The following is a 23094-nucleotide window of genomic DNA, read 5'->3' on the forward strand; positions in this document are numbered from 1 at the left end:
CTTTCATATGATGCGGACAGGTCCTTTTCATAGGATCTCTCTCTATATACATATGTATATATATATATATATATAGAGAGAGAGAGAGAGAGAGAGAATTATTATACATCCTCCTAAAAGGAGTATAAAAACCAAGAATGACCTCTTTAACCAAAACATCGTCAATTACATCCAAAGAAAAAAAAAAAATTACTATAATAATATAATATCTTTAACACAAAATAATTAATATTATTTACATAGAAACACTTCTATTTAAAAGGCATTTTTTTTTTTTTCCCTTTTTTTTCCAACCTAAGGCCACGGATACAGTTGGACTGGCCCCGAGTCCCTGACGGTATACCATAGCTAGATAATATAAAGGATATCCATCCAAAGTTAGTGACAGATATATTGATAAGGGAAACGCATATAACGTACAACAATAAAAACTACACAACTAACTGGTCAATTTTGGAAATTTCAATATTGGAAATGATAAAAGTTTACCATCAGGAGTCACCATACTCTAGTAATGAATCCAAAACAAGTTTCTTCATACAAAAATCACTGAATCCAGCACTTCAAGAGGTTTCACCGTCACCTTTGTCATCTGACGAATCTGTAGCAGGTTTCTTCGCAGGGGTTGATTCTGCTGTGCCAGAGGTCATTAACACTCGCTTGACACCTCTGCCTACTACACCGAGATGTGTAACCCCAGTAGATCCATTCCCATTGGTGTGAGCAGTGGAACCAGTTGGGGAGTCGAAACCTACATTGCTATTAGCACTACCCACCTGCACTGAAGATGCTCCTTTTTCACCACATTTTGCTTTGGCAGCTGCCATTCCCAGGATTTCAGAAAGAATTGATTTAGGATTTGCTGCAAGCTGCTCCAAATCTTCAAGCTGCAAGCCAGAGGTTTCATAATTAACTCCAGAATGTTAAGTACAAATATTTTTTCCTTACCAGTACAAGTCAAGTTGAACTTACCTTCTTTTCCAGATCAGCAGAGAGGCCAGTTAGTGTTTCAATCTCTTCTTGTTTATTTGACACGGAACTACTAGACTGGGACGTAGCAGAAGTTTGCTGGAGACCCTTATCTAAATCTGGAGAACTCTTCACTTCATTCATGAGTCGCTGAACCCGAACCTTACAAACTGATAATGCTTTTTTGCAATATAGAATGGCTTCCTGAGGCTTAGAGCCGATCTCCAAGCATAAACAAATACGGAAATATCTTAAATTCCCAGTTAAAGTTTTGAGTTGTTATCCAGTGTAAAGGAAGAATGAGAAGCAAGATAGAAGCTCAATCAATAAAGGGGAAGGACACAAAGACAAAAATAACCAAGCAAATGAAACCAAAATAGAAAGAAGTGGTATTACAGCTGTCCAATGACAACACTTCAAGAACTATAATTGTTAAAGGATACAGTTCGGCTAGTTGTCGGCTATCAGGTTCAACCAAACGCTCTAAAATAGATAGTGCTTTTTCATAGTCACCAAGAGAAGTATCGATGTCCTCTACAAGAAGCACAGAAAATTAAAACTGTTGTTTAAGCCACTGGATGAGGTTTCTAGTCATCGAACAAAAGATAAATAAATCTCAAGTCAAATAAATCTGCATGCAGAGAACATACCTCTTTCCAATGCAACTTCAGCCAAAGCTGATAATATATCCACTTTCTCCAATGTGTCACCAGATTGCTTTTCAGAAATTGCTCTGGCAACATCAAGCATTTTCCATGCCAAATCCAGGTCAGAGTCATCATCATCAGCTTCAGCAGCCTCTTCCTCAACATCGCTATCCTCATCATCTTCATCCTTGTCTTTCCCACCAGATACTGCCTCATAGTTTAAAAACATAATAAAATCACTAGAAATAATTTACAATTTATAGTCCATAGAGAATATTGAAAAGAGGAATTGCTGTAAATATTAGATTCCAATAGAAGAAATGAGACCATAACTAATTTAAAATAAAATAGTTTTATGGAAACAAAAATCGATGTAGAGAGAGAGAGAGAGAGAGAGAGAGAGAGAGAGAGAGAGAGAGAGAGAGAGCATGCTAAAGGATTAAACTGGCCGATTTCATATGTTTGAAAGTAAACCCAAACAGCCCTATAATCCTCTATTTCTTGCAGCTGAAATAAACCATCAAATGATTTATTAGACAAACAAACTGAAAATTCTGATCATACTGTTGCTACTAAATGCACACACACAAATAGAAATTTATAACGTGATTAGATTAGACACGACCCGCAAACAAGTTGATAAATTGCTGATATGGACATCTTTTCTGGAAGAAAAATAAGAGGCCAACTCATTGTCAAGTACCAAAAAAAACAAAAAAAGAAGACATGTTCATCTATATTCAGACAAGAAACTACCATCATCCGGTGCTCCTTCCTGATCATTCAGACTTGCATCATTTTCAGCATTACTAGAAACAGAAGCTGCAGTAGATTCACCATTTACGGCATTCTTAGCAGATCCATCTTTAGCAGAGTCTTGTTCAGATTCACTTTCCTTCTTCGGCACAGTAGCCAATGGATCAGACTCCTCTTGAGCTTTGTACAGAAGTGCACGTCCATATTTATAGTACGCAGTGATACATTCAGGAGAAAGTTCACCATAATGTGCAACCCTGATGTTGTAGATAAATATAATTACTACCAGCAAGAAAAGGTACTTTCAAAAAGAAAAGACAATCAAACACTTTCATGCAATCCTCAACACTTGAAGCATAAAACAAAAACCAGAAAACCTAATAGTCCTACTGAGAACTAATTCAACTACTTATAATCTTCAAGTAATTGTAAGGCAAACGAATCAGCTAACAAACAAAGAATCAGTTTATGTGAAAACATGATTATAGGCATATGACAATATGCCCTTCACCGAAAAAAGAAAGATTCTTTTGGCGTTTCGATCACATCACTAAACCCTAACCCAATAAAATCGTAAATTTCCATCTCCAATTAAGGGGCGGAAAAGAAAAAAAAAAAAAGAAAAAAAAAACAGTTTAATCTCCAAGCATTCCCAAGAAATAAACGGAGCAAGCAAGAAATGTATTAACGTAAACCTAAAACCCTAACCTGATCTCCAGGGCACGGCTGAAGCATTCGGTGGCCTCAAAGAAATCACCGTCTTTAAGGGCTTTGGATCCTTTCTCCGTCAGCTCAACGGCGAACTCCAGGGACTTCTCGCGGTCACCCTCGGAGGAGGTCGTAGCGGAAGTTTCTGCGCCATTGCTATTATTGTTGTCGCCATCAATATTGTTGCAAGTGGATTCCGTGCCTCCCAAAGGAATGGACTGTATGGTGGCCTCCTCGGAGTTCTGGGTTTCTAGGGTTCCTTTCACTTCCCTAGCTGAGGTTTCCGACGCCGACGCTTCTTCCGCCATGCCTTCGATTTCGAAAATTTGGGGGAAATTGAAAGAAAAAGCTTCGCGCAGAGGGTTTAGCTCCCTCCACTTTAAAACTGGCGGAAAATTAGACGACTTTTCGATTTTATATATTAAAACTTAAAAGGACCGCTCTCTCTTCTCCTGTCCGTACTAAATTTACTACATTATCCCTAATTTTTTATTAGATTCACAAAATTATGCCGTTGCATCTGTAGCATACGTGTCGAATAATCGCTAGTCGAAACGAACAAAGGGCATACACGTAATTTTGAGTTTTAGAAGCTCGATAAGCAAAGCCAAAACCACATACTGACATAAATTGCAAAAAGAGTTGAAGATCGAGAAGCGTTGCAGACCACAAAGCGAGGAATGGCTGTTACACTCTCACCTCTGCTCCAAACGCTCACGCTCCACCGTGCGCGTAATGTGGCTGTGGCACCGATATCCTCTCTGGCACGTGCCTCAAAATCTGGTCCGCCCTCGCTGTCGACGACGACCGCCGTTCCAGGCCGGAGACAGCTGCTTTTCTTGCTGACCACAACAGGGACAGTGATGGTGGGAGAGCGGACGTCGAGGGCGCAGGATATCGGGCTGTTCGGGCTGAAGAAGAAGCTGAAGAAGGCAGAGGAGGAGGCGGAGGTGATCGTGAAGGAAGGGTTCGAGGCGGCGGAGAAGGGGCTGGATACGGCGGAGCGAGGTATAGTGGCGGCGGAGAAAGGGATAGTGGAGGCGGAGAGGGGGATAGAAACGGCGGAAAAGGAGATCAAAACGGCGGTGGGTTTTGGCGGATTAGCTCAGGCGGGAGTGGTGGCGGGAGCGGAGTTTTTGGGTGTTTTGGTGGCCACTTCGATAGTAAACGGTATATTGGGGCCAGAAGCTCGGAAATCGTGAGATTGGTCTGCGTTTTCTACGCAGTTGGTGTATTATCAGCTATAAGGTTGCGTACTTAGCGTTGATTGAGAATTGTGTTTTGTATTTATTTAGCTAATGTAATTGAAAGTTAGCAATGCAAGATGCTTGTTTTTCTGTAATTATAAAGCTTTGTAAAATTGAATTTCCCATTTTTAAGTTTAATAATTCATTTTGTCAATCTTCTATAATTTATTGTCTATCCAAGGCTAGTGCTTTCTAAGCAACTATGCCAATCTGACTGAAACCAAAATGACTCTTTTAGCGGAATTTACAGCCAATTAATAAGAATATAGAGAATAAGAGTAACTACAACTTTTTTTTTAAATTTTTTTTTAATCTACCCAAAAAAACTACAAGTCTACAACTTTTTTTAAGTTTTACTGAAATATTTTTTATTTTTTTTATTTTACAAAGTGTGCAAGAAAAAAAAAAGGAAACGGTGATGAATTTAATTTTAGGATAAAAGGAGTTGGAGAGTACAAAGATAATAAAATAATGTATCTTTTTACATTGCAACATTATTTATTTTACAGTCTTTAAGTCTTATCACAATTATTACATATAGAAGTCGTTAATTAATTTTTTTAAAAAAAGAAAATAAAACTAACACAAACGAAAATAAGGAAATAAAAATGTTTTGGATCCATAATTTTCATGGCTATAATTTAAATTGTCCATTTTTTGCTTCTTTTTTTTTTTTTTTATTTCACAAAAAAATCTTCTCCAAAGTCAAAACATTTAATTTGACTGAGAATTTAGTTACGCCACAACGACTGGTGAGGGACAAATCAGGAAATGACTCTGCGGAGTTCAAAACTAGAAAGATAAATCTGCAGTATACCGAAGAGTACCGCCCGGTTAATTAGCAAAGAATTGCTTCAGCATTCCCATGGCTCGTGTAGCTTCCAACCCTGTAGGGCTCCATAGATTCTCACCATTTTCTCAAACTCCACGAGCTGTTCAATCGGTAAAATCCTATATTGGTTTCCAGAACAAGGCCCGCAGATTGCTAAGCGTTGCTTGCCAAACGACCCCTAATCCAACTGAAACCTCCGAGAAGGTATGCTTTTATATTTCCTTCTAATCCTCATGCACTTAACCAGTAATTGGAGCGTTGCAAGTGTTCATTTTTACCTTATATATGCATAATTTTCCCATTTATTCGTTCTGGGTCGAGGATTTAATTCTGTAATTTTTCCATGTTATTGCGTAATATTTCAAAACTCATTTACTTTGGCTGTGCTGGTCTTTAATTAGCTCACGGATCTTGAGTTCTTGTTTTTATGGGCATTTGAGTTTGTTGAAGTTGCATAAGTAATTGCAGCTACTAGTTAAATTATGGTTTCCTTTTTTCTTTAGTTTCTGCTTTTCGAACTTTGGTCAACAATTGTGGGACAAAATTGATGTTAGAAATTGATCATCTGCCTCAATTATCATGGTTCAGGAAGAGTTGCCTACTGACTCTGGCTCAGTCAATGAAGAGAGCCCCAGTGAGGCTACAAACTCGTCTGCAGATTCCGGCTTTCCGGAATTTCCTAATAAAAGTATCAACAAGCAAATAGCGGTGGTGTCAACTCTTGCCGCAGTGGGACTTTTCTTATCCGCAAGGCTGGATTTTGGTGTTTCTTTGAAGGACCTTGCTGCTGCTGCATTACCTTATGAAGAGGTTTGTTGATTGAGTTATGTATACCCTTGGTAGATTTTTTCTGCCGATTAGCTCACTCTGCATTGTGTTGGTCCGGTAGGTAGCTTTATTGAGCATGATTAAGGGGTTGTTCCTGTTGTAATTGTTCTGACTTCTGAACTTATAACTTTAAGACGTTTAACTACACATGACATACCCCTGCAACCTGCATTATAGATGTTTTCATGCCCTATTCCTGAATGGTTCTGTGGTTTAGGAAATGTAGTAACTTGGGCATGCCTTTCTTACAGAAGCAATTTATGGATACCAGATTGCAGTAATCTTTTTATTACTTTTGTGCTTTCTAAAAAGTTCTAAAAAGTAATCTGGTAGGTAGCCTTATTGAGCATGATGATTAATATTGGTTTTTTTTTTTTTTTTTTTTTTTTCTTTATGTTCTATATTATATTTTATATTTTGCTTTTGTTTTGATAGGCTCTTTCAAACGGGAAGCCCACTGTGGTTGAGTTCTATGCAGATTGGTGTGAAGTATGTCGAGAATTAGCTCCTGATGTGTACAAAGTTGAGCAGCAATACAAGTAATGATCTTTTTACTGTACTTCACTTTTAATTACTATTGCACCTTTATTTCTGGTTGGACAATTATAAAGTTTAGCATCACATATTTATTTTAGGTTCCTAAAGAATCTGTAAAATTCTAGATCTATCTATTTACAGCTTTTGACTATCAATGTACCATTTCATTGTAAGTCTAAAAATAAATTAGTTTTTCCATTTAAACTATGTCTCTTTGTTCAGAGATCGAGTAAATTTTGTCATGCTGAATGTCGACAACACAAGATGGGAACAGGAGCTTGATGAATTTGGTGTTGAGGGAATCCCACATTTTGCTTTTCTCGACAAAGACGGAAATGAAGAGGGCAATGTAGTAGGCAGGCTTCCAAGGAAGTACTTGCTTGAGAATGTGGATGCCCTTTCTCATGGAGAAGCTTCCGTACCTCATGCCCGTGTCGTGGGACAGTATTCAAGTGCTGAAGCCAGAAAAGTGCACCAAGTTGCTGATCCCAGAAGTCATGGATAGATGTTACCTTCTATGGAGAAGCAACCAAATATAAAGGTGCTCAGTCTCCAACTTCTTTACAGTATACTGATCGTGTATTTAACTGAAAGAAATTGTATCTTAAGATGAATATTTATCCTGGCTTTTCAGCTAGACTGAAATCTTTTGAAAGGGAGAAACACATAGATATTATTATCACAGATGAATTGTAAAAGTGGTTTAACTGCAAGAAATTGTATCTTAAGATGAATATTTATCCTGGCTTTTCAGCTAGACTGAAATCTTTTGAAAGGGAGAAACACATAGATATTATTACCACAGATGAATTGTAAAAGTGGTAGCTTGTAGATCACCCTATATTATTAAAACAGGGATATTAACAATGCACATGTTATAAGCTATCCCTAAGTCACTGCAACAATCGCTACTTGCTTATCCTTTCATACGTCAAGCATTTTTTCAATTGCTTCTGAAGGTAGTTGGCTAAACCATTTGCGGCAATCAGGAAGTTACTTCCTGTTTTGAAATATATATATATATATATATATATATATATTTTTATATATATCAAGTTGGGAATAAACGACTTCCATCTACAAGTGGCAAAGTAAAATTGTGCAAGCTCACTTGATACAAAAGCAATTATTTGATAAATGTTAAATATCTAGCCGTCCAGTTTTTTAAATCCTAGCAATTATTTGATAAATGTTAAATATCTAGCCGTCCAGTTTTTTAAATCCTAGAGAGTTTACTTTTCAATTAAGTTCATTGTCTGCTCCGTTAGATGTCTGTATTTTCCCCCATTTTTTAAAATGATAAAGAGTTTACTTTTCAATGAAGTTCTTTGTCTGCTTGGTTAGATATTTAGTATATTTTCTCCCCATCCTGAAATTCTTAACAATTATCAGAATTTCATTTTACATAACAATGACTCGTCTACATAACAAATATAACCAAAAAAAAATCAATCTTATCAATCCTGAGAAAGATTATTGTTTATATCATATATATATATATATATATATATCAATAGTCACCCAAACTAAACTAAACTCAGTTGCTCTTAAACTATATTTATTGCTTCCTAATTAAGTAATAATATTGTAATACATTCTAATCTTTTATCATTGTTGATAAAAAGTTGAAAATTCAAAACAATTATTTTCTTATCATTTACAATCATTTTTAAATTGTAGATCATACAACTTGTAAAGAAAAATTTAAGTTCTTATAACCTTCTATAATTCTAATAATTATATATGCAAATGATTTATCAACTGATTAAATTTTATTTAAAAAAATGAAGTATCACTTTATTAATATAGTTCATATGATTACGATTGTGATAATATATATCATATTCGATTTATATCCTTTCATAAATATTGTGTATTCCATAATTAAACAATTATAATTATTTTTACCTATTATCTGATAATTATGACAATTATTGGTTCTTGTTGTGACTCGTTAACTTCTTTCATGTACAACTTACATATTACAAACAAATAGTCAGTGATTATGAGCCTTTAGTATTGATGTTTGGATGAAAAAAATATTAAATTTATAGCTCTACTGTTTAATTGATTGTAGTTTAATCCGTATATCTAGAACTTTAATTAGGATTCTAAGTTTAGTGTTTATAATTTAAAATTACATTAATTTACATTTAATTAGGATTAGGCAGTAATTACATTAATTTAAGATTGCAATGCACTGTAAAGACAAAAAGAACTGTTGGACTTTTGGGGTGGATAGAGAGAAAAAGAATATACTATGGCTACACTAGCAAATTAATTATGGGATTCATAAAATTAATAAAAGGATATACATTGATTATATACATTGACTATATCCATATTGATGTTTTGTGGTTAGCCACATCTTAAAAAATGTTTTTTTTAAGTTATGATCTAATATTTTTTTATATATATGTTTAATTGAACATGTTATATCATAGAAATAGGTAAATTTCAAAATTATGTCTTTTGCTGGTAAACCAAATTTAGGATAAATATTAACTGATTTTATACGAGTATTACGAAAAAAAAAAAAAAAAGCTGTTTGAACTACTTTTTATATATATATAGAATCCATTTACATATAGATTGTTTTTACTAATATATATATATATATATGGATTCACGGTCATTTAGAATAGTGACAATCATTGATAACAAATATTATTTTTCATTTTTATAGGATTCTACTTTGAATTTTTGATAATGTGGCTAACAAAAAAAAAAAAAAACAAAATCATACGATTTAATATTCTAATTTTTTATTTTATTTATGCCATGTGTCCACAAATTTGTGGAAGGAACATGTAAAAGTAGAAGTAGGTGGTCCAATCTGATTTTATTTTATCTCTTGGATTAGTATATGTTGAGAAATATATAGCTTTTCCTCTTTATTTTGTTCAGCTGGATATCTCACGGAACGTGCCAAAAGTATTGAATCCTTAATACAATTTTTAGGTAGTTATAATCTCTAATTCAACATTTATTAGCCCGCTAAAAAACACTTTTTACAGTATTGATTCTTACTAAATAGTAAAGCTCTTAGATTTGCATCAATTGAGATTGCCATAACACCATTAACTTGTCTTTCACTACTGTTACACACATCCACATCCATGGTGACTGCAAAATCATTCAATTTTCAGCTTCTTCTTTCTCGCATTCTCATCATAACCCTCCTGCAGGGTCTTACATGCAATCATTCAACGATTAATATATCATTTCTCTCTCTGTCTATATATATATATATATATATAAATGAAATGATTTTGGTCCATTAATTGGTTAATAATTGTTTGAATACGGTATATACGGGCAACGCAATAATAAGGCAGAATAATAATGCTGGTGAGAAAGTGAAATAATAATAATAATAATACCAAGTAATTATATAATGATGCCCAATGGGAAAAGAAAACATATAGTTCATGAAAACTTCATATCAAGAAACACGCAAAGCCATAGTCGCAAAAAAGATTTCGCATCATCACCCTCTCCGACATTGAGCCTTTTGGCATTCTCAAGTGTCTGCAATAAAATTGTTCCAATATATCTTTCATCATTTGACATTTCTACTCTGTCCATCTAAACAAACTCCACCAAAGGACAAATAAATTTAAATTTATACTTATAGCTTGGTAATAATATTCTCTCACTTAAATATACAAGTAAACTATTCGTTGATGGCCTATGCCTCGTTTGCTTGCGAAGCATTGAGAAGGAATATGGAAAAACGACGATATATTTTAACATTTAAAGCATACAAAGTGATGCCCAATAATAAGCACTGAAGGTATATGTATGTTATAAAACTATTCACACTACAACATGTTGAACGCTGAGAACCAAAAGATCAAAGCCATAGGTCAGCGAACAATGTTACCCAACAAGCTGTTTGCTGAAGGTGAACTCTGTTCGCTTAACCATGGATCATGCACAGAAACAGGGGAGCTGTCGTTGTCATCCATTGATTCCAGATTACCTAACCTTTGTGGAACGACCAATTTCTGACTTTTCCCTACAACATCATTCTTAGTCGCTGTACCATCACCCAGTGAACGATCACTTCCATTAGATGCCAATGAACAAGAGGACACCACTGATGATGCAAAGCATATGTTTTCCTCCATTGTTGCCCACCCACTCTGCCTGATGTGCTGTAGTTCGTCTGCCACTTCCATCATAGTAGGCCTTGTGTCACTATGAAAAGCGAGACATCTGAAGGCAAGCTCAGCCACCTTGTTTACTGAATAAAGCGTCCAAGCATCCCTATGTGGATCGAGGAAAGGATCTATTATCTCGTCCACACAACCCTTTCCAATCCTATCGATAGCCAATGCAGCCAAATTCACTTCACTCGGAGGTCGATTGAAGTCGACCACTTTCAATGCAGTTATTATCTCTACTAAAACTACCCCAAAACTGTAAACATCACTTTTATCAGAAAGATGGAAATTCTGATGGTACTGAGGATCAACATACCCTGGAGTTCCTTGTGGGGCTGTTGATATGTGTGATGATTCTGTCATACCGATTCTAGAAAGACCAAAATCTGCTACTTTTGACCTGAAGCTGAAATCCAATAGTATATTGCTAGATTTGATATCCCTGTGATAAATTGGGGGATGCACAGCGGAGTGCAGATATGCTATAGCATTGGCAGTTTCAGCTGCAATGTTGAGCCGTATGGTCCATGGAAGTCCTTTACTCCTCTTTCTCTGTAGATGCTGAGACAGAGTTCCATTAGGCATATATTCATATACAAGGATCTGTTCGCCTTCTTCTATGCAGCAGCCTAAGAGACGCACTAGGTTTGGGTGGCTTACAGATGAAAGGAGCTTGATCTCATTCATTACTTGGTCAATGCTGTTATTGTCCCTATATTTGATCTTTTTTATGGCAACCAAATTATCATTATGGAGTTTCCCAGCATAAACTGTACCAAAGGCCCCAGTTCCAAGCCTTTGCTTCTCACAGAAGCTATTGGTGGCTTTTTCTATTTCTTTGTAAGGGTATAAAGGAACGCTAGAACTTCCTGCAGCATCACACAAAAGGCGCTTTGCACTCATCCGGTTTTTTAAACAGGTGAAGCGACGTCGGACAAAGTAACAGCAAAGAAATAGAACAACCGCAAGAGAAGCTCCAGCTATAACTACTGCAAAGATTTAGAAGTACCATATTATCCACCTTGGTTATAAAGAAAGAATATTTTCACATGATGAAAATGTATGAACATCTAAGAAAGAGTTTTAATTGATATCTCAGCCAAGACAATAAGGATAGAACAATAATCTGGTCACCATTGAATCAGACTATGCATTTAACCCTCAGATGACAAACATGTGATTTCAACAGCTAAAAGCAATAATAATGATCATGATAAATCTTACTTCAGAGAGGAAGATAGTTTCTTCCAAGAGATATCCAAGTAATGGAAATCATCATTTGATAAAAATTCTAATAAAGCTATGCAATAGTAAACAGTAATTCACCAAAACATAAAGAAAGGGCGCTGACATTAGAAACTTTACCTGCAACTATAATACCAATTTCCTTCTTTCTACCGCATCGACCAGACAGGAACTTTGGAGGAGTGCATTCTGAAACTAAATACATGAAAATGGAAGAAATGGTTAGCAAAGATAAATTTCAAATTACAATGATTTAGGTTCTAATTAAACTGCACATAGGTCATTGAATTATGGAGATATATTTCAGTTGCATGTTGAAAAAACACACCCTATTTCTTAGCAGTTATTTTAAAAGCATTCCAGCTGTTTCCTGACCTCTGAATTTTGATTAACAAGGTACATCATATTACCCAGTATCTACCATGTTCGGATATTAAATTAATGCAAAAGTTTTGTACTTAGAACATCAAACTTTATAGCATTACAATTGGGAAAGCCCTACATTACTTCAAATAGGTTCAACAAATTCTTGCTTTTCTGGCAAGTTAATGTACAAGTAGAAATCAAACTAAGAGCATGAGCATGTGCACACCGTCCTAAGTCAGACACGAAGAGTTGAGATCCATCATCAGACAAGAACCAGTTTACAATTATAAGAGTGCAACATACTCCATTTAATTGCATTATCTTTAACAGCAATCAGAGTTAGCATAAAGAGAGGTTTTAGGATAAAATTATAACCATAAATTAAACCCCAACAGATTATAACAAATCTATCTCCTAGAACTCAAATTGCAAAAGAACCAAAGAAACTGATATTATAATCAAAGAAATCACAAAATCCTTTTATCCCTTTTGACTTCTTTCAAGATAAATTTCAACTCTCTAGATTAGGCATGTGATTCTCCTCATTAGCATCCCTAATAAAAAAAAGGGAAAATTGCCAAAGTTTCCCACTCTTTGACTTCTGACTTTTTGAATGTATCTAGTAGGATAAGAGGTACCGTGGTGGCATTCCTACGACCAGCACAAATACCAAACGGCCGACATAATTGGTAAATGCATAAAAAATGAACCTCCTAATAATGCAATATTACATTTAGTAGTGAAATTACTTGGAATAATGCAATATGAACCACTTTCCCATTTCGAAGTAAAAACTAGTCAAAGAGTCATAAAAGAGAACGGAGGCTAATTGGGTCGATAAAGAGAAATTTTCATCCTCGATAAAAGCAAATTACAAAAAAAGGAGAAAATTAGGAAATATCATGGGCCAAGATCTCTGCCCCATATATTGCCAAGAGACCCACCGGAAGAAGCAAAATGGTTTCAAAACAAACTATGTGTCTCTCTCTGGATGGCAACATACATAATAAAAGTCACCAAACCAAGTACTTTCCCAGTTGCCTTCGTCAAAGGCAATTAGGCCATCATCCACCACTATTTTTTTTTTTTTCAAAAAAAAAAAAAGTGAAAAGAAGAAAATTTCAAAACGAATAAAACTTGCTATTAATAGTGAGTTGACTCACCTCTATGGCAACCCGACCCGGCCCTGTAACCATCTCCCTGAAACCCATCATTGCAAAGGCACCGGAACCCCGACTGGCCGCCGTGGAGACTAACATTTTCAGTGCTGGCATTTGGATCGCAATCATGGTAACTGAGCCACCACCGTAACTCCAGCTTCTCAAACTGGAGTGAGACCGACGATGTAGTCGAGTTGAAATTAACGGACGAGAACAAAACCGAGCAATTAGAATTATGTAACACTTTCGAGTCTTTGTCACTAAGAATTTCAAACTTATCATCACCATTAGGCTCATTAGGGGTAAAGCATCTGGTGTCGTTTTGGCTAGAATTACCACATCCCTTTAAACCGAACCGCTGTTCGACGAAGCTGGTGACGACGCAGCCCCCAAGCGATGAATTGGAACCGCACTTCTGAAGGAGCAGGCCATTTTGCACAGAGATCCCGTAGTTCTTTTGGTTGAAGAGTTTGAAGATTGAGTGGCTCGGACGGTTGCAATCCGCCGGGAGATTGATGAAGATGCTCCTTGAGGTTATGTTTTGGACTTGGAACTCTCCGATTCTGACATCGCCGTTTTTAGAGCAGTTCAATGGGATTTCGCAACCCCCACCGAACCCAAATGGGTACAGCACTCGCTTAGCTGATTTCCCGCAGAATTGCGTGCAGTTGTTTGAGTATTTGGCTTCTGTTGTTGCTGTTGAAGTTGAGGAGGCCATGAAAACTAAGATGATAAGAGCGAGAGCTGTTTGCTGGAGAATCATTCTGAGCAAGACTCCAACTTAGTAGCTTTCTGAAATGGGTTCAGAGTTACCATAACCAAACAAAAATAAATAAATAAAATAATAAGCTTTTCTCCAAATAAAAAGAATGATAGAAAAAGTTGAGGATCTTGATGAAGGTTCATGGGTTTTGGGTTTTTTTTGGAACAAGAACTTTTTTTTTTTTTTTGGCAATTAATTGAGGAATTAAAAGCTGATGTTTTGATGCAGTTGGGAGGTCATCTATATCAATAAATGTTCACTGATTACAGGAGTTTTCTTTTCTTTCTTTTTTTCTTTTCTATAAAGTAAATTAGTTCAAAATTTGATTTTTCACACACATAAATATATAAAGTTTATATGACAAAATGACTGGTTTGGTGAACTATTTACGAGCTTACCTCTGGAATGAATATGTAATTGAATTCCTTCTGTTTGGTTTATTATGCATTTGAACACGAAAACTGCAACCCAAATCTCTTCTCTAACCATGTAATCTTCAAACAAAGATTCTTCACCCAAAAGATAAAAACACAATGAAGAGAGAAAAACAAAGCGACCACCCACCCCACCCTGAGATTCCCAGGAAAAAGCTTTGAGCTTTCTCTTTTTTTAACAAACTCCTCCTCCTTGCTGTGCCTCACCAGAAAACGTATAATATATGTCAGTGGACTATAAAAATGTGGAATTCCCCTTCTTTTGATGATTAAAAAATCTCGTAACAAAAAGTCTCAGTACAGAAACACCCCTTTAGATATGAGAAATTACAAACAAGGGAATATTCAGACTTGATAGTCTGCAAGCAAATCATGAATAAGTTTGACCAATGCAGTGGCCGTGTGTACACCGCATGAACACCAATCTTCTAATTTGACGAACCATTTGATGGAGGTGCCAAGATGGGATGCTGGGGTCTCCACCGTGTGAACTCTCTTCCGGGGGCCCACTGTTTTTGATTAGGCTGATTATCATGGCCCTCTGTTTCAGTATTTTTATTTTTATTTTATCGATGATGTATAAATCTATTTGGTTGCTTTCAAAATTTTTCTTTTTGGGCAAGATTACTCTTATAATCCTACTTTTATATTAAAAGTATTTTCAATAGATATATAGATAGTTGTTTATATAGGATAAATGTTTATTTTAAAATTTATTTTTTATTTTAAAATAATTAACAATGTGTGTATATATATATATATATGTTTTTTTTTAATCTCAAAAAAGTAACAATTGATAAAGATTTATTTATCTATTTTTTCCTTTTGATTTTTTTAAAAAAAAAATAGTTTTACTAAATCATATTGTTTAACAAACTTTCTACGAGTACATTCCTGTAACAATATCTATTTTACTTTATATTGTATTAGTTTGGCAGAATAATAAATAAAATTGTTGAAGAATTTTTAAAAAAAATCTTTGGTAACAAAAATATAGCAATTTACTAAGTCATAAGAAATGTTCTAAGACTTTGTTTTAAAATGTTAGCTGTTTTTGGCCTTTCAATGTTCAAAAGTATTTTTGAAAACGTTTAGATAGTTTTGTACAAAAAGTTCGAGACTTCCAACAAAAATTAATAGTATAGTTTTCACTAAATTCCTCTAGAAAAATATAAGGAAAAACTATCCTAAATAAGATCTAAATCATGGAAGATTTAAGTGATTATCCACTGATTAAGGTCTAATTTTGCTTATAAAAAAGTCAACAACATCATACCTTGTGTCTTATTTAATTGTTAGGACATTTTCCATGTTAGTAATTGATTATTAACATTGTCACCAAAAAATATTTTTTAGATGCTGATTATAATAATTGCTTTTTTGGCAACTTGATGATATCTATTGATTTTTTTTTTTTTTTATTTTGGGTAAATAATTGATTATATAAATTGTTGCTTATTATGAAAAAGACCCGTGGAAACGGCGTGGGGTCACAATGTTACCGTTTTAGCGGCCAGTTCAAGGAAGATTTGGGTTAAATTAAAGTACCATTTGGCTGTTAAGCATTTTGTTTTAGAAAAATGTAAAGTCGGATTAGCACCTTGCCTTTAGGAATAATTTTTCTCGGCTCTCCTTGTTTTGTTTCAACAAAAGCAACTGCCTTAAACCTTTTTATTATGGGTTCATTATTATTTTTACTTTTGATAGGAATAATTATTCTTTTGAGTAATATAAACTATTTTATAATAGAAGATAATGACATGATTTCAAGAATTACAATATTATAATAAACAATGATGATACTAAATTGTTCTAATTATTATTTTTATCATTTTTATTTCCTTATGTTTCCACTTTTCAACAATTGATTTTTGCAACAAAATGTTCTACTAAAATATTTGCAATTCAGAACCTCTCTTTTGAAACATATCTTCATTAGTTGTATTTTAAAAAATAATAATAAAAAAAAATAGTCATCTTGGAGATAATCACATTACTTTGGTCATGTAAAAATTCAGTTTTTCAACAAAAATAATTGTTGTCAACTTTAATCAAACATATGCACATCTACTGTAATCCTTTTTCAATACAATAAAAAATATATATATATAATTATGCGTATTTGCATAATTTAACCGCGTTTTTTCTTTGAGCGGTGATTGACAGCAATTAGAAACAAAATTATATTGTTCGACTATAATATCAAATTAATAATAATAACCATACCGCTTGCCAAATTGGTCGACCAAGTGAATTCTCTACATCCTTGTTTTAATATTATTTTATTCTCCACCTCCAACAAAAAGCAATATATATCCTACTCTGTACTTCTCTATTTAACTATAAATTATATTTGTCTTAAATATTCTAAAAGAAAAAAGAAAAAAAAAAAAGGGAAGAAAGCAATTTATATAATTATTCATTAAAAATCTTCCTTTTTTGTTGGGTAATTTAGTAAGTGCATGGATACAAAATGATAAACCTATAAGGAACAATATCTACTAATATTAAACATGTTTCCATGGTCAAAATTTTTTACATACTCCATGAAATTTAATAAAAGAGATAACCAAAAAAAATGAGGGGCAGGTGGGAAAGGTAAGTGATGTGATCAAGTAATGTTCAAATTGTGACCTGGATCAGTGGGGCTGGTGCACTCACGCTTTGAGATGGTAGGTCTTTCTAATCCAAATTGGTTTAGGCTTTTCCCTACGTCTTTGTCATCTTTTTGGCTACTAACTCCTCCATTCTTAGATGGTCAACTCAATTTATCAATTTCATTAAAAAAGGAACCTTGTAGACCTTACAAATTGCACAAAACCCTTATGGAATTTGCTATTTTTCACAATTTTGCACCATATTTATTGGGATTTTTTTTTTCCCCCTTTTAACAAATGGGGAGAATATTATACCCTTCATTTTCAGCATTATAGTAAAGAAGGAACCTTTTGCCCATCCTCCACGACTCCACTGGACAATTCTTTGTCCTGGGTCTGGGACATAATACTAATACTTGACAGAAACTTGATTGTCGTTGTTTATCAAAATTCATGGTATACCCCCTAATATAAAATTACAACAATATCCCTGACGTACAGCAAAATTACTTAGAAGCTGATATAGGAATGCAGTAGTAGGAATCAGAATCAGCAAGCAATCATAACTAGTTCTTGACCAGCACTTTAGAATTGTATGGCCAGCACGATAGTTTTGTTGATTTATTTCCCAAAAGCACATGATTTGGTCAGTGTGGGAAATTGGGATTCCACGGCTTACAAACATTATGGGCCTGTTCCAATATATATATTTGTTATGCTTATTTTTAAATTAATTGTTTTTTTATTAAAAAATAAAGATATTGGATAAAAATCGGTAAATACTTGTTGGTAAAAAAAATAATTTTTTTAATTTGTTTTAGAAAAATATAAATTTTTTAATTTTTTAAAAAAATTATTTTTTTAATTTATCTAAAAATTTAATGAACATTTAATATAATATTTTTAATTTATATGGAAATTTATTAAGTATTTAATATAATTTTTTTATTTACAGTCAAATATTTATTAATTTTTTAATAATAATTTTAAAAAATATATATATTATATAAAATTTTATATATTAAAATTTTATTTTTATCATATATATGAAACAGATCTTAAACAAATAGCTTTGTTGTACATTGTTTCTTGGCAATGAGATAACTAGCTGTAAATTGGCGGCTGACATATTTGGACAGGTATTTTAAATATGAATCTTGACTTTAAGGTTGCCAATTTATAACACAACTATATGCAGCCAAAATGATTGACCTGAGAGTATAAATATATGGGTTTTGACCCTCGTATCACGGGAATGAATTATGAGTTATTTACTTTTTTCTCTTTGATTTTGAACAGCGAAACGTGAATGTAAAAGGAAAGTTGTATCTTTAATTTATTAAGTAAATTGTACATTTTGATATTAGAGCAAAATGCATCTACTCTCTATCCAACTCCAAAATTGAACAATATCCTTTTTTTCTAAGCAATGCGAAATATGCAAAATGTGGATTATTTTCGTTTATATATAGGTAAGCAAAATCTCTTTGTATGATCTTTAAGGGTTGGTGAACGAGTCCAACTTCCTTGTAGAACCAATAAGATGGTCCAAGTTGCAAAGGTACAAAATCCAAAATAGACCATAAGAAAAACTGATAGAAAAAAGAGACTTAAAAAAAGAAAAAGTGGGTGAAGAAGGAGGGAAAAAGATGGTATTAGTACAACGACTTTTCAAAATGTTAGGCGGTGATATGTCATTTGGTTGTATACGCGGAGTTCTCTGTTGGGTTCGTTACCTCATTGTGCCGCAACTGGCTATAAAATTCTACTTTCGGAACAAAGCAGTGTTTATTGACTCTTTATTGAATACTGAACTGGATAAACCAATCACCGAAAACCAGAAAATGACAGGCTTGGGGCTTTCTCCGAATCTTAAATTCACGAGGGATCTAAATTTATAGTATAATTGACTGTCCCAGTCATCGGTCAATTATTATTTATTGATATTTTAAAAATAAATTACTATTTTTGAGGTCTTGGTTCTTTTTTTATATTAATTTATTGCTGTAAATTATCTGTACTACCTGGAATTGCGGTGCACGGTGAATAGAGGTTCAACTAATTGTTAATCTGTTTAACATGTTATAGGGAAGTTTTAGACCAAAATGATCATTACAGGAATTCAGTATGAAGGTTTTGATTGATAGCCCAATTGTAATTCCTAATTTTGATCCACCATGACCAACCCTGCGACTGAGTCTTAAAGGGAGACCATGGAATAAAAATCCATGTGCACCACCACTATTGGCCGGTCCGTGAGTTTCACGTATCAGGAATAGGGTTTTAGGCTTTCTTACATTCTGATGTAACAAATAGTTTTTTGATTTTGGATTGTCTTCACGATTATCCCCTTTTTGAAAATTGAGTGTTGAAAATTACATATCAAATGCCATTAATATTATATATATATATATATATATTATATTACTCATACTATTACTCATAAACTGAACTAAGTTTTGTGGACCAAGATTTTTCTGCAGGCCCACTGGCCTGTCAGTCACCTGCCCTCATGCCCTCTTGCACATGCGATGGTTTTAACCAACCATTGGATGAAAATAATTTATTTTCTGGAAGCAAAAATGAAAAACAGAAAAACAATTTATTTTCATTTACCAAAAGAAATAAATAATATCCTTATTCATGGAGTCCATTTTTATTTCCTTTGGTCAACGGGAAGTACAAATTCTAATTAAGGAACCAAGTTTCTAAATAACTGAGTGTTCACTCTTCAGTGATAAAATGTTACCCCATCTTTAGAATAGGATCCTTCTGCCTTCAAAATGCTTGTAAGATAATGATATGGTTATTTGCTCTGTTAGTTTCATTTTTATTTTCATGTTAATCTATAAATTATAATTTTTAATACATTTTGACTGTTAAATTATACTTTACCTATGTTTTAGTAGTTTTGAGATGTGTAACGTATTTAATGCAATATGCAGTCTCCTATAAGATTGTTGGATTTTGCAATTTCTTTGCTATTTTGTTGCCATAAATATATTGCATGCTTTGACACTTCTAAAAATTAGAATAAAAATAGTTTTAAAGATCTCAATATATTAAAAAATAAATTTTAAGGATTAAAATATCAAAAAAAAAAAAATCAACGATCAAAATGCAATTGTGGACGTAATTTAGGGATTGACAAAGTTAATAATAATAATAATAATAATAATAACTCGAATAATTGGAATCTGCTTTAATTGGGCTTGGACCAGCTATTTTATTCATATGGTTGATAGTTTGGGCCTTATGATAGATAAGCCTAATAAAGTCTATATTTCAGCGGGAAGCCTGAATAATGGAGTGGCTTCATCGTCTTCTTTTAAAGCTGAAAAACCTCAGCTTCAGGTAGCATACCTTAAAACCCTAGACACTAGCTGAAAAACGAAAGTCGATGTCGGACGGAGAAGGTCACGAGTCGGATGCGCCGGAGGAATTAACGGCGGAGCAGGTTCGTTTTGGTCTCCGCCGTTGTCTCTGTCTTTATCTCAAATAATATACATTTTTTGAGGAAACAAACTGATTGTGAATATGTTATCTTTTGATCACAGGGAATACAACAAGACCAGGAAATACGAAAAGTTCAGAAGGAGAGTAAGGCAAGGTAGGTTTTCTTATCCCTAGCTTTCTATTGGGGAGCATCCAAGTTTGTTTTTTTATTTTTAAGGGAAAACATTTAATGAATGTACTGTGTGGCTATTTTTCCATCAACATTAATATGCACTTGAACCTGCAATTTGTTGTTTCGTCGCTTGCTTATTTGTTAGCCACAGATGATGAACTTGTTTCAATTTTGAAGATAATTTACTCACAATTCAAAAAGAGGGAATTTTTACTTGATATGTAAACTGATTTCGGATAAATTTTTTGGTTTTATTGAATGGGTTAGAGAGAAAAATTGGGAATTCTGGTAAAGCTTGCTTTGTTAATATTGAAATACTTTGCTTTATTTTGGTATTACCAAAATGTTGGTTTTTGATCTGATCTGATGTTGAGATGGGGTATAGGGTTGTTCGTGAAGGGAAAGAACGCAGGAGACAATGGGCACAAAGGATAACACCACGACCATCTCAAGGACAAAAGGTTGAAAATGTTCAAGATGTCACCGACTCTGAAACCCAGAATGAATCTGTGGGTAATAAGGGAATGCTTCCAAATGACATCGTTGAATTGCTTGCAGCTCGTGAGAAGTATGTTTTTGCTCTCTCTCTCTCTCTCTCACACCCACATCTCTGACTGTGTCTCTGCTGCGTTTTATGTTTCTTAACCAAAGGGCAATGTTTGATTTGCAGGCAAGTTTTCTTATCAGACTCTGAGGATGAGAAGTCTCAAGTAAAGCCTACTTCCAAGATGAAGAAGAGGAAACCCAGAAACTCGGGGTTAGAGAACCTGTTTTTCTTAGAGAAAAATCTCTCTCTCTTTGTGTTGCTTCAACTTTTTTTGACATTGAATATTTATTCCTTAACTTGGTGATATACAGGGTAAATACTGTTGTCTTGAAGGAAATTCCTTCTGCTCAATGCTTACAGACTTCATTGGAGTTCTTGAAGAAAAGGAAAACTCAAGTGTCAAGATCAGCTTGAGTGTTGAACAACTCGAATCAAGCATTACGCCTTCTTTCTAATTCAGGCTTCTTGAAGTAATATATATATATATATATATATTTTTTTTTTGGGAAAAATTGATGTAGCAACAATGTTAATTTTCGATCTATGTATGCTGGTTTATTTCCAATCTCTTACACATTCACATTCACATTATATGATGAGCGATGACCAATTAGAAACACAATCATGAATATATTAGTTTTGTCTGGGTGAGCGAGCAAATTTTGTATTATGAACTTTTAAAAGAATTTCCCATCTTTTTATGTGCCTCGGATCTGCCTAAATTTCTTTCTTGATTACATTGAATAATCGTAAATAGTGTAAACTAATTGATTCAAGCAAACAACAAAAACAAACAACTCTTACCGAACAAAAGTGGGATAGTAGGGGAACGATTCCTCTGTCTATTATCACAACATCGCTAAACAGATAATATAAATGGAATGTGGTGGGTTTATGCTTTACAAGAGCCAGGATACTATATAGGTAGATATGCTGATGTATATATACATACGTAAATATGTACATATCTAGATATCTTCATGACAGAACTTTATCAAGAATTTTTGCTTAGATCTTCAAGGCAATTTGACCCTCTAGATCTTTTTTTTTTTTTTTTTTTTTTTTTCTTCCTTTCTTTGTTTATGTATATATTAAGAAAAAGAAAAGCAAAACAATACCACGACCTGGTTTGAAACACGCTGGTTGGGTACATGAAAAGAGTAGCTTAACCAAAAAAAAAGGAAAAAAAAATATATATATATGTACAGCTAGAAGCTGTTGACACTGCTGAACATAGCGGTTGGCACTTGGTGGTGAGAAAAGAGTAATAGTTCAGAGCGTGGCTATGCAGCAAGACTGTCTCACGCAGTTGATGAGAAAGGCGGTGGAGGAGGTGCAGCATGGTCTATATATATATTCTAAGGAGATGAAAAGTTGTCATTCTGGTCCACCCATTTCTGCTGTTGAACCGAGTCTGCATAATTTGCATGCTCTGAGCTGCTGCTTAACAGAGCTTGAAAAGCACCTTTGATTTTGTTCAAGCTCTTATGCTGACGAAGTCGACGAAGAACAACATCTTTGTCTAAGGATTTAGAGGATGATCTCAAGTAGAGCTCACTCGTGATGTGACTACCAGTATCAGGTGACTCCGATGAGTCTTTACCATCTTTTTCGTGGTTCAGACGCACGTTGCTCTGTACTTCTGAGAGAGATGATTGAGC

The 23094-nt window shown here is 34.2% G+C and overlaps 5 protein-coding genes across 6 annotated transcripts; 3 read left to right on the plus strand and 2 right to left on the minus strand.

Moving 5' to 3' along the window:
* Window positions 1–189: 189 nt before the first annotated feature.
* On the minus strand, window positions 190–3547 carry LOC107424754 (uncharacterized). Its single transcript, XM_016034613.4, has 6 exons — window positions 3081–3547; window positions 2373–2629; window positions 1620–1823; window positions 1413–1503; window positions 973–1219; window positions 190–887 (listed from the first exon to the last, which is right to left on the minus strand). Exons 1-6 carry the CDS (start codon window positions 3386–3388, stop codon window positions 564–566), a joined length of 1431 nt encoding a protein of 476 aa, XP_015890099.2. The 5' UTR covers window positions 3389–3547; the 3' UTR covers window positions 190–563.
* Window positions 3548–3614: 67 nt separating this feature from the next.
* On the plus strand, window positions 3615–4481 carry LOC107424755 (uncharacterized). Its single transcript, XM_016034614.4, has one exon. The coding sequence runs from the start codon at window positions 3761–3763 to the stop codon at window positions 4280–4282; it is 522 nt and encodes a 173-aa protein (XP_015890100.2). The 5' UTR covers window positions 3615–3760; the 3' UTR covers window positions 4283–4481.
* A 620-nt stretch (window positions 4482–5101) lies between these two features.
* On the plus strand, window positions 5102–7326 carry LOC107424737 (thioredoxin-like protein HCF164, chloroplastic). The gene is made up of 4 exons (XM_016034596.4): window positions 5102–5363; window positions 5748–5969; window positions 6423–6526; window positions 6747–7326. The coding sequence occupies exons 1-4, from the start codon at window positions 5193–5195 to the stop codon at window positions 7027–7029; spliced, it is 780 nt and encodes a 259-aa protein (XP_015890082.2). The 5' UTR covers window positions 5102–5192; the 3' UTR covers window positions 7030–7326.
* A 2805-nt stretch (window positions 7327–10131) lies between these two features.
* LOC107424752 (wall-associated receptor kinase-like 14) lies at window positions 10132–15084 on the minus strand. 2 transcript variants are annotated; one of them, XM_060818973.1, is made up of 4 exons: window positions 14626–15084; window positions 13468–14228; window positions 12059–12133; window positions 10132–11682 (listed from the first exon to the last, which is right to left on the minus strand). In XM_060818973.1, the coding sequence occupies exons 1-4, from the start codon at window positions 14673–14675 to the stop codon at window positions 10394–10396; spliced, it is 2175 nt and encodes a 724-aa protein (XP_060674956.1). In that variant the 5' UTR covers window positions 14676–15084; the 3' UTR covers window positions 10132–10393. The 2 variants fall into 2 exon arrangements, with proteins under 2 accessions (XP_060674956.1, XP_015890096.1); XM_016034610.4 differs by having other exon boundaries at window positions 13468–14256; window positions 14626–15080.
* Window positions 15085–20555: 5471 nt separating this feature from the next.
* On the plus strand, window positions 20556–22486 carry LOC107424744 (uncharacterized). The gene is made up of 5 exons (XM_048480022.2): window positions 20556–20715; window positions 20816–20868; window positions 21272–21454; window positions 21557–21643; window positions 21745–22486. The coding sequence occupies exons 1-5, from the start codon at window positions 20659–20661 to the stop codon at window positions 21845–21847; spliced, it is 483 nt and encodes a 160-aa protein (XP_048335979.2). The 5' UTR covers window positions 20556–20658; the 3' UTR covers window positions 21848–22486.
* The last annotated feature ends 608 nt before the right edge of the window (window positions 22487–23094 follow it).

The sequence above is a fragment of the Ziziphus jujuba genome, chromosome 7 (assembly GCF_031755915.1).
Source record: "Ziziphus jujuba cultivar Dongzao chromosome 7, ASM3175591v1".
Taxonomy (NCBI): domain Eukaryota; kingdom Viridiplantae; phylum Streptophyta; class Magnoliopsida; order Rosales; family Rhamnaceae; genus Ziziphus; species Ziziphus jujuba.

What these genes read in the sequence shown, in the direction of transcription:
- LOC107424754 (XM_016034613.4), bottom strand. Translation starts at nt 3,388, where the DNA reads ATGGCGGAAGAAGCGTCGGCGTCGGAAACCTCAGCTAGGGAAGTGAAA. An exon ending in AGCCGTGCCCTGGAGATCAG is followed by an intron (nt 2,630 to 3,080) that starts GTTAGGGTTTTA and finishes CTACAACATCAG; the next exon opens with GGTTGCACATTATGGTGAAC. An exon ending in AGCCGACAACTAGCCGAACT is followed by an intron (nt 1,220 to 1,412) that starts GTATCCTTTAAC and finishes TGGGAATTTAAG; the next exon opens with ATATTTCCGTATTTGTTTAT.
- LOC107424755 (XM_016034614.4), top strand. Translation starts at nt 3,761, where the DNA reads ATGGCTGTTACACTCTCACCTCTGCTCCAAACGCTCACGCTCCACCGT.
- LOC107424737 (XM_016034596.4), top strand. Translation starts at nt 5,193, where the DNA reads ATGGCTCGTGTAGCTTCCAACCCTGTAGGGCTCCATAGATTCTCACCA. An exon ending in CAACTGAAACCTCCGAGAAG is followed by an intron (nt 5,364 to 5,747) that starts GTATGCTTTTAT and finishes ATCATGGTTCAG; the next exon opens with GAAGAGTTGCCTACTGACTC. An exon ending in CTGCATTACCTTATGAAGAG is followed by an intron (nt 5,970 to 6,422) that starts GTTTGTTGATTG and finishes TTGTTTTGATAG; the next exon opens with GCTCTTTCAAACGGGAAGCC.
- LOC107424752 (XM_060818973.1), bottom strand. Translation starts at nt 14,675, where the DNA reads ATGCATAATAAACCAAACAGAAGGAATTCAATTACATATTCATTCCAG. An exon ending in ATTACATATTCATTCCAGAG is followed by an intron (nt 14,229 to 14,625) that starts GTAAGCTCGTAA and finishes AGTCTTGCTCAG; the next exon opens with AATGATTCTCCAGCAAACAG. An exon ending in CGGGTCGGGTTGCCATAGAG is followed by an intron (nt 12,134 to 13,467) that starts GTGAGTCAACTC and finishes TCATGTATTTAG; the next exon opens with TTTCAGAATGCACTCCTCCA.
- LOC107424744 (XM_048480022.2), top strand. Translation starts at nt 20,659, where the DNA reads ATGTCGGACGGAGAAGGTCACGAGTCGGATGCGCCGGAGGAATTAACG. An exon ending in AGGAATTAACGGCGGAGCAG is followed by an intron (nt 20,716 to 20,815) that starts GTTCGTTTTGGT and finishes TTTTGATCACAG; the next exon opens with GGAATACAACAAGACCAGGA. An exon ending in AGGAAACCCAGAAACTCGGG is followed by an intron (nt 21,644 to 21,744) that starts GTTAGAGAACCT and finishes GGTGATATACAG; the next exon opens with GGTAAATACTGTTGTCTTGA.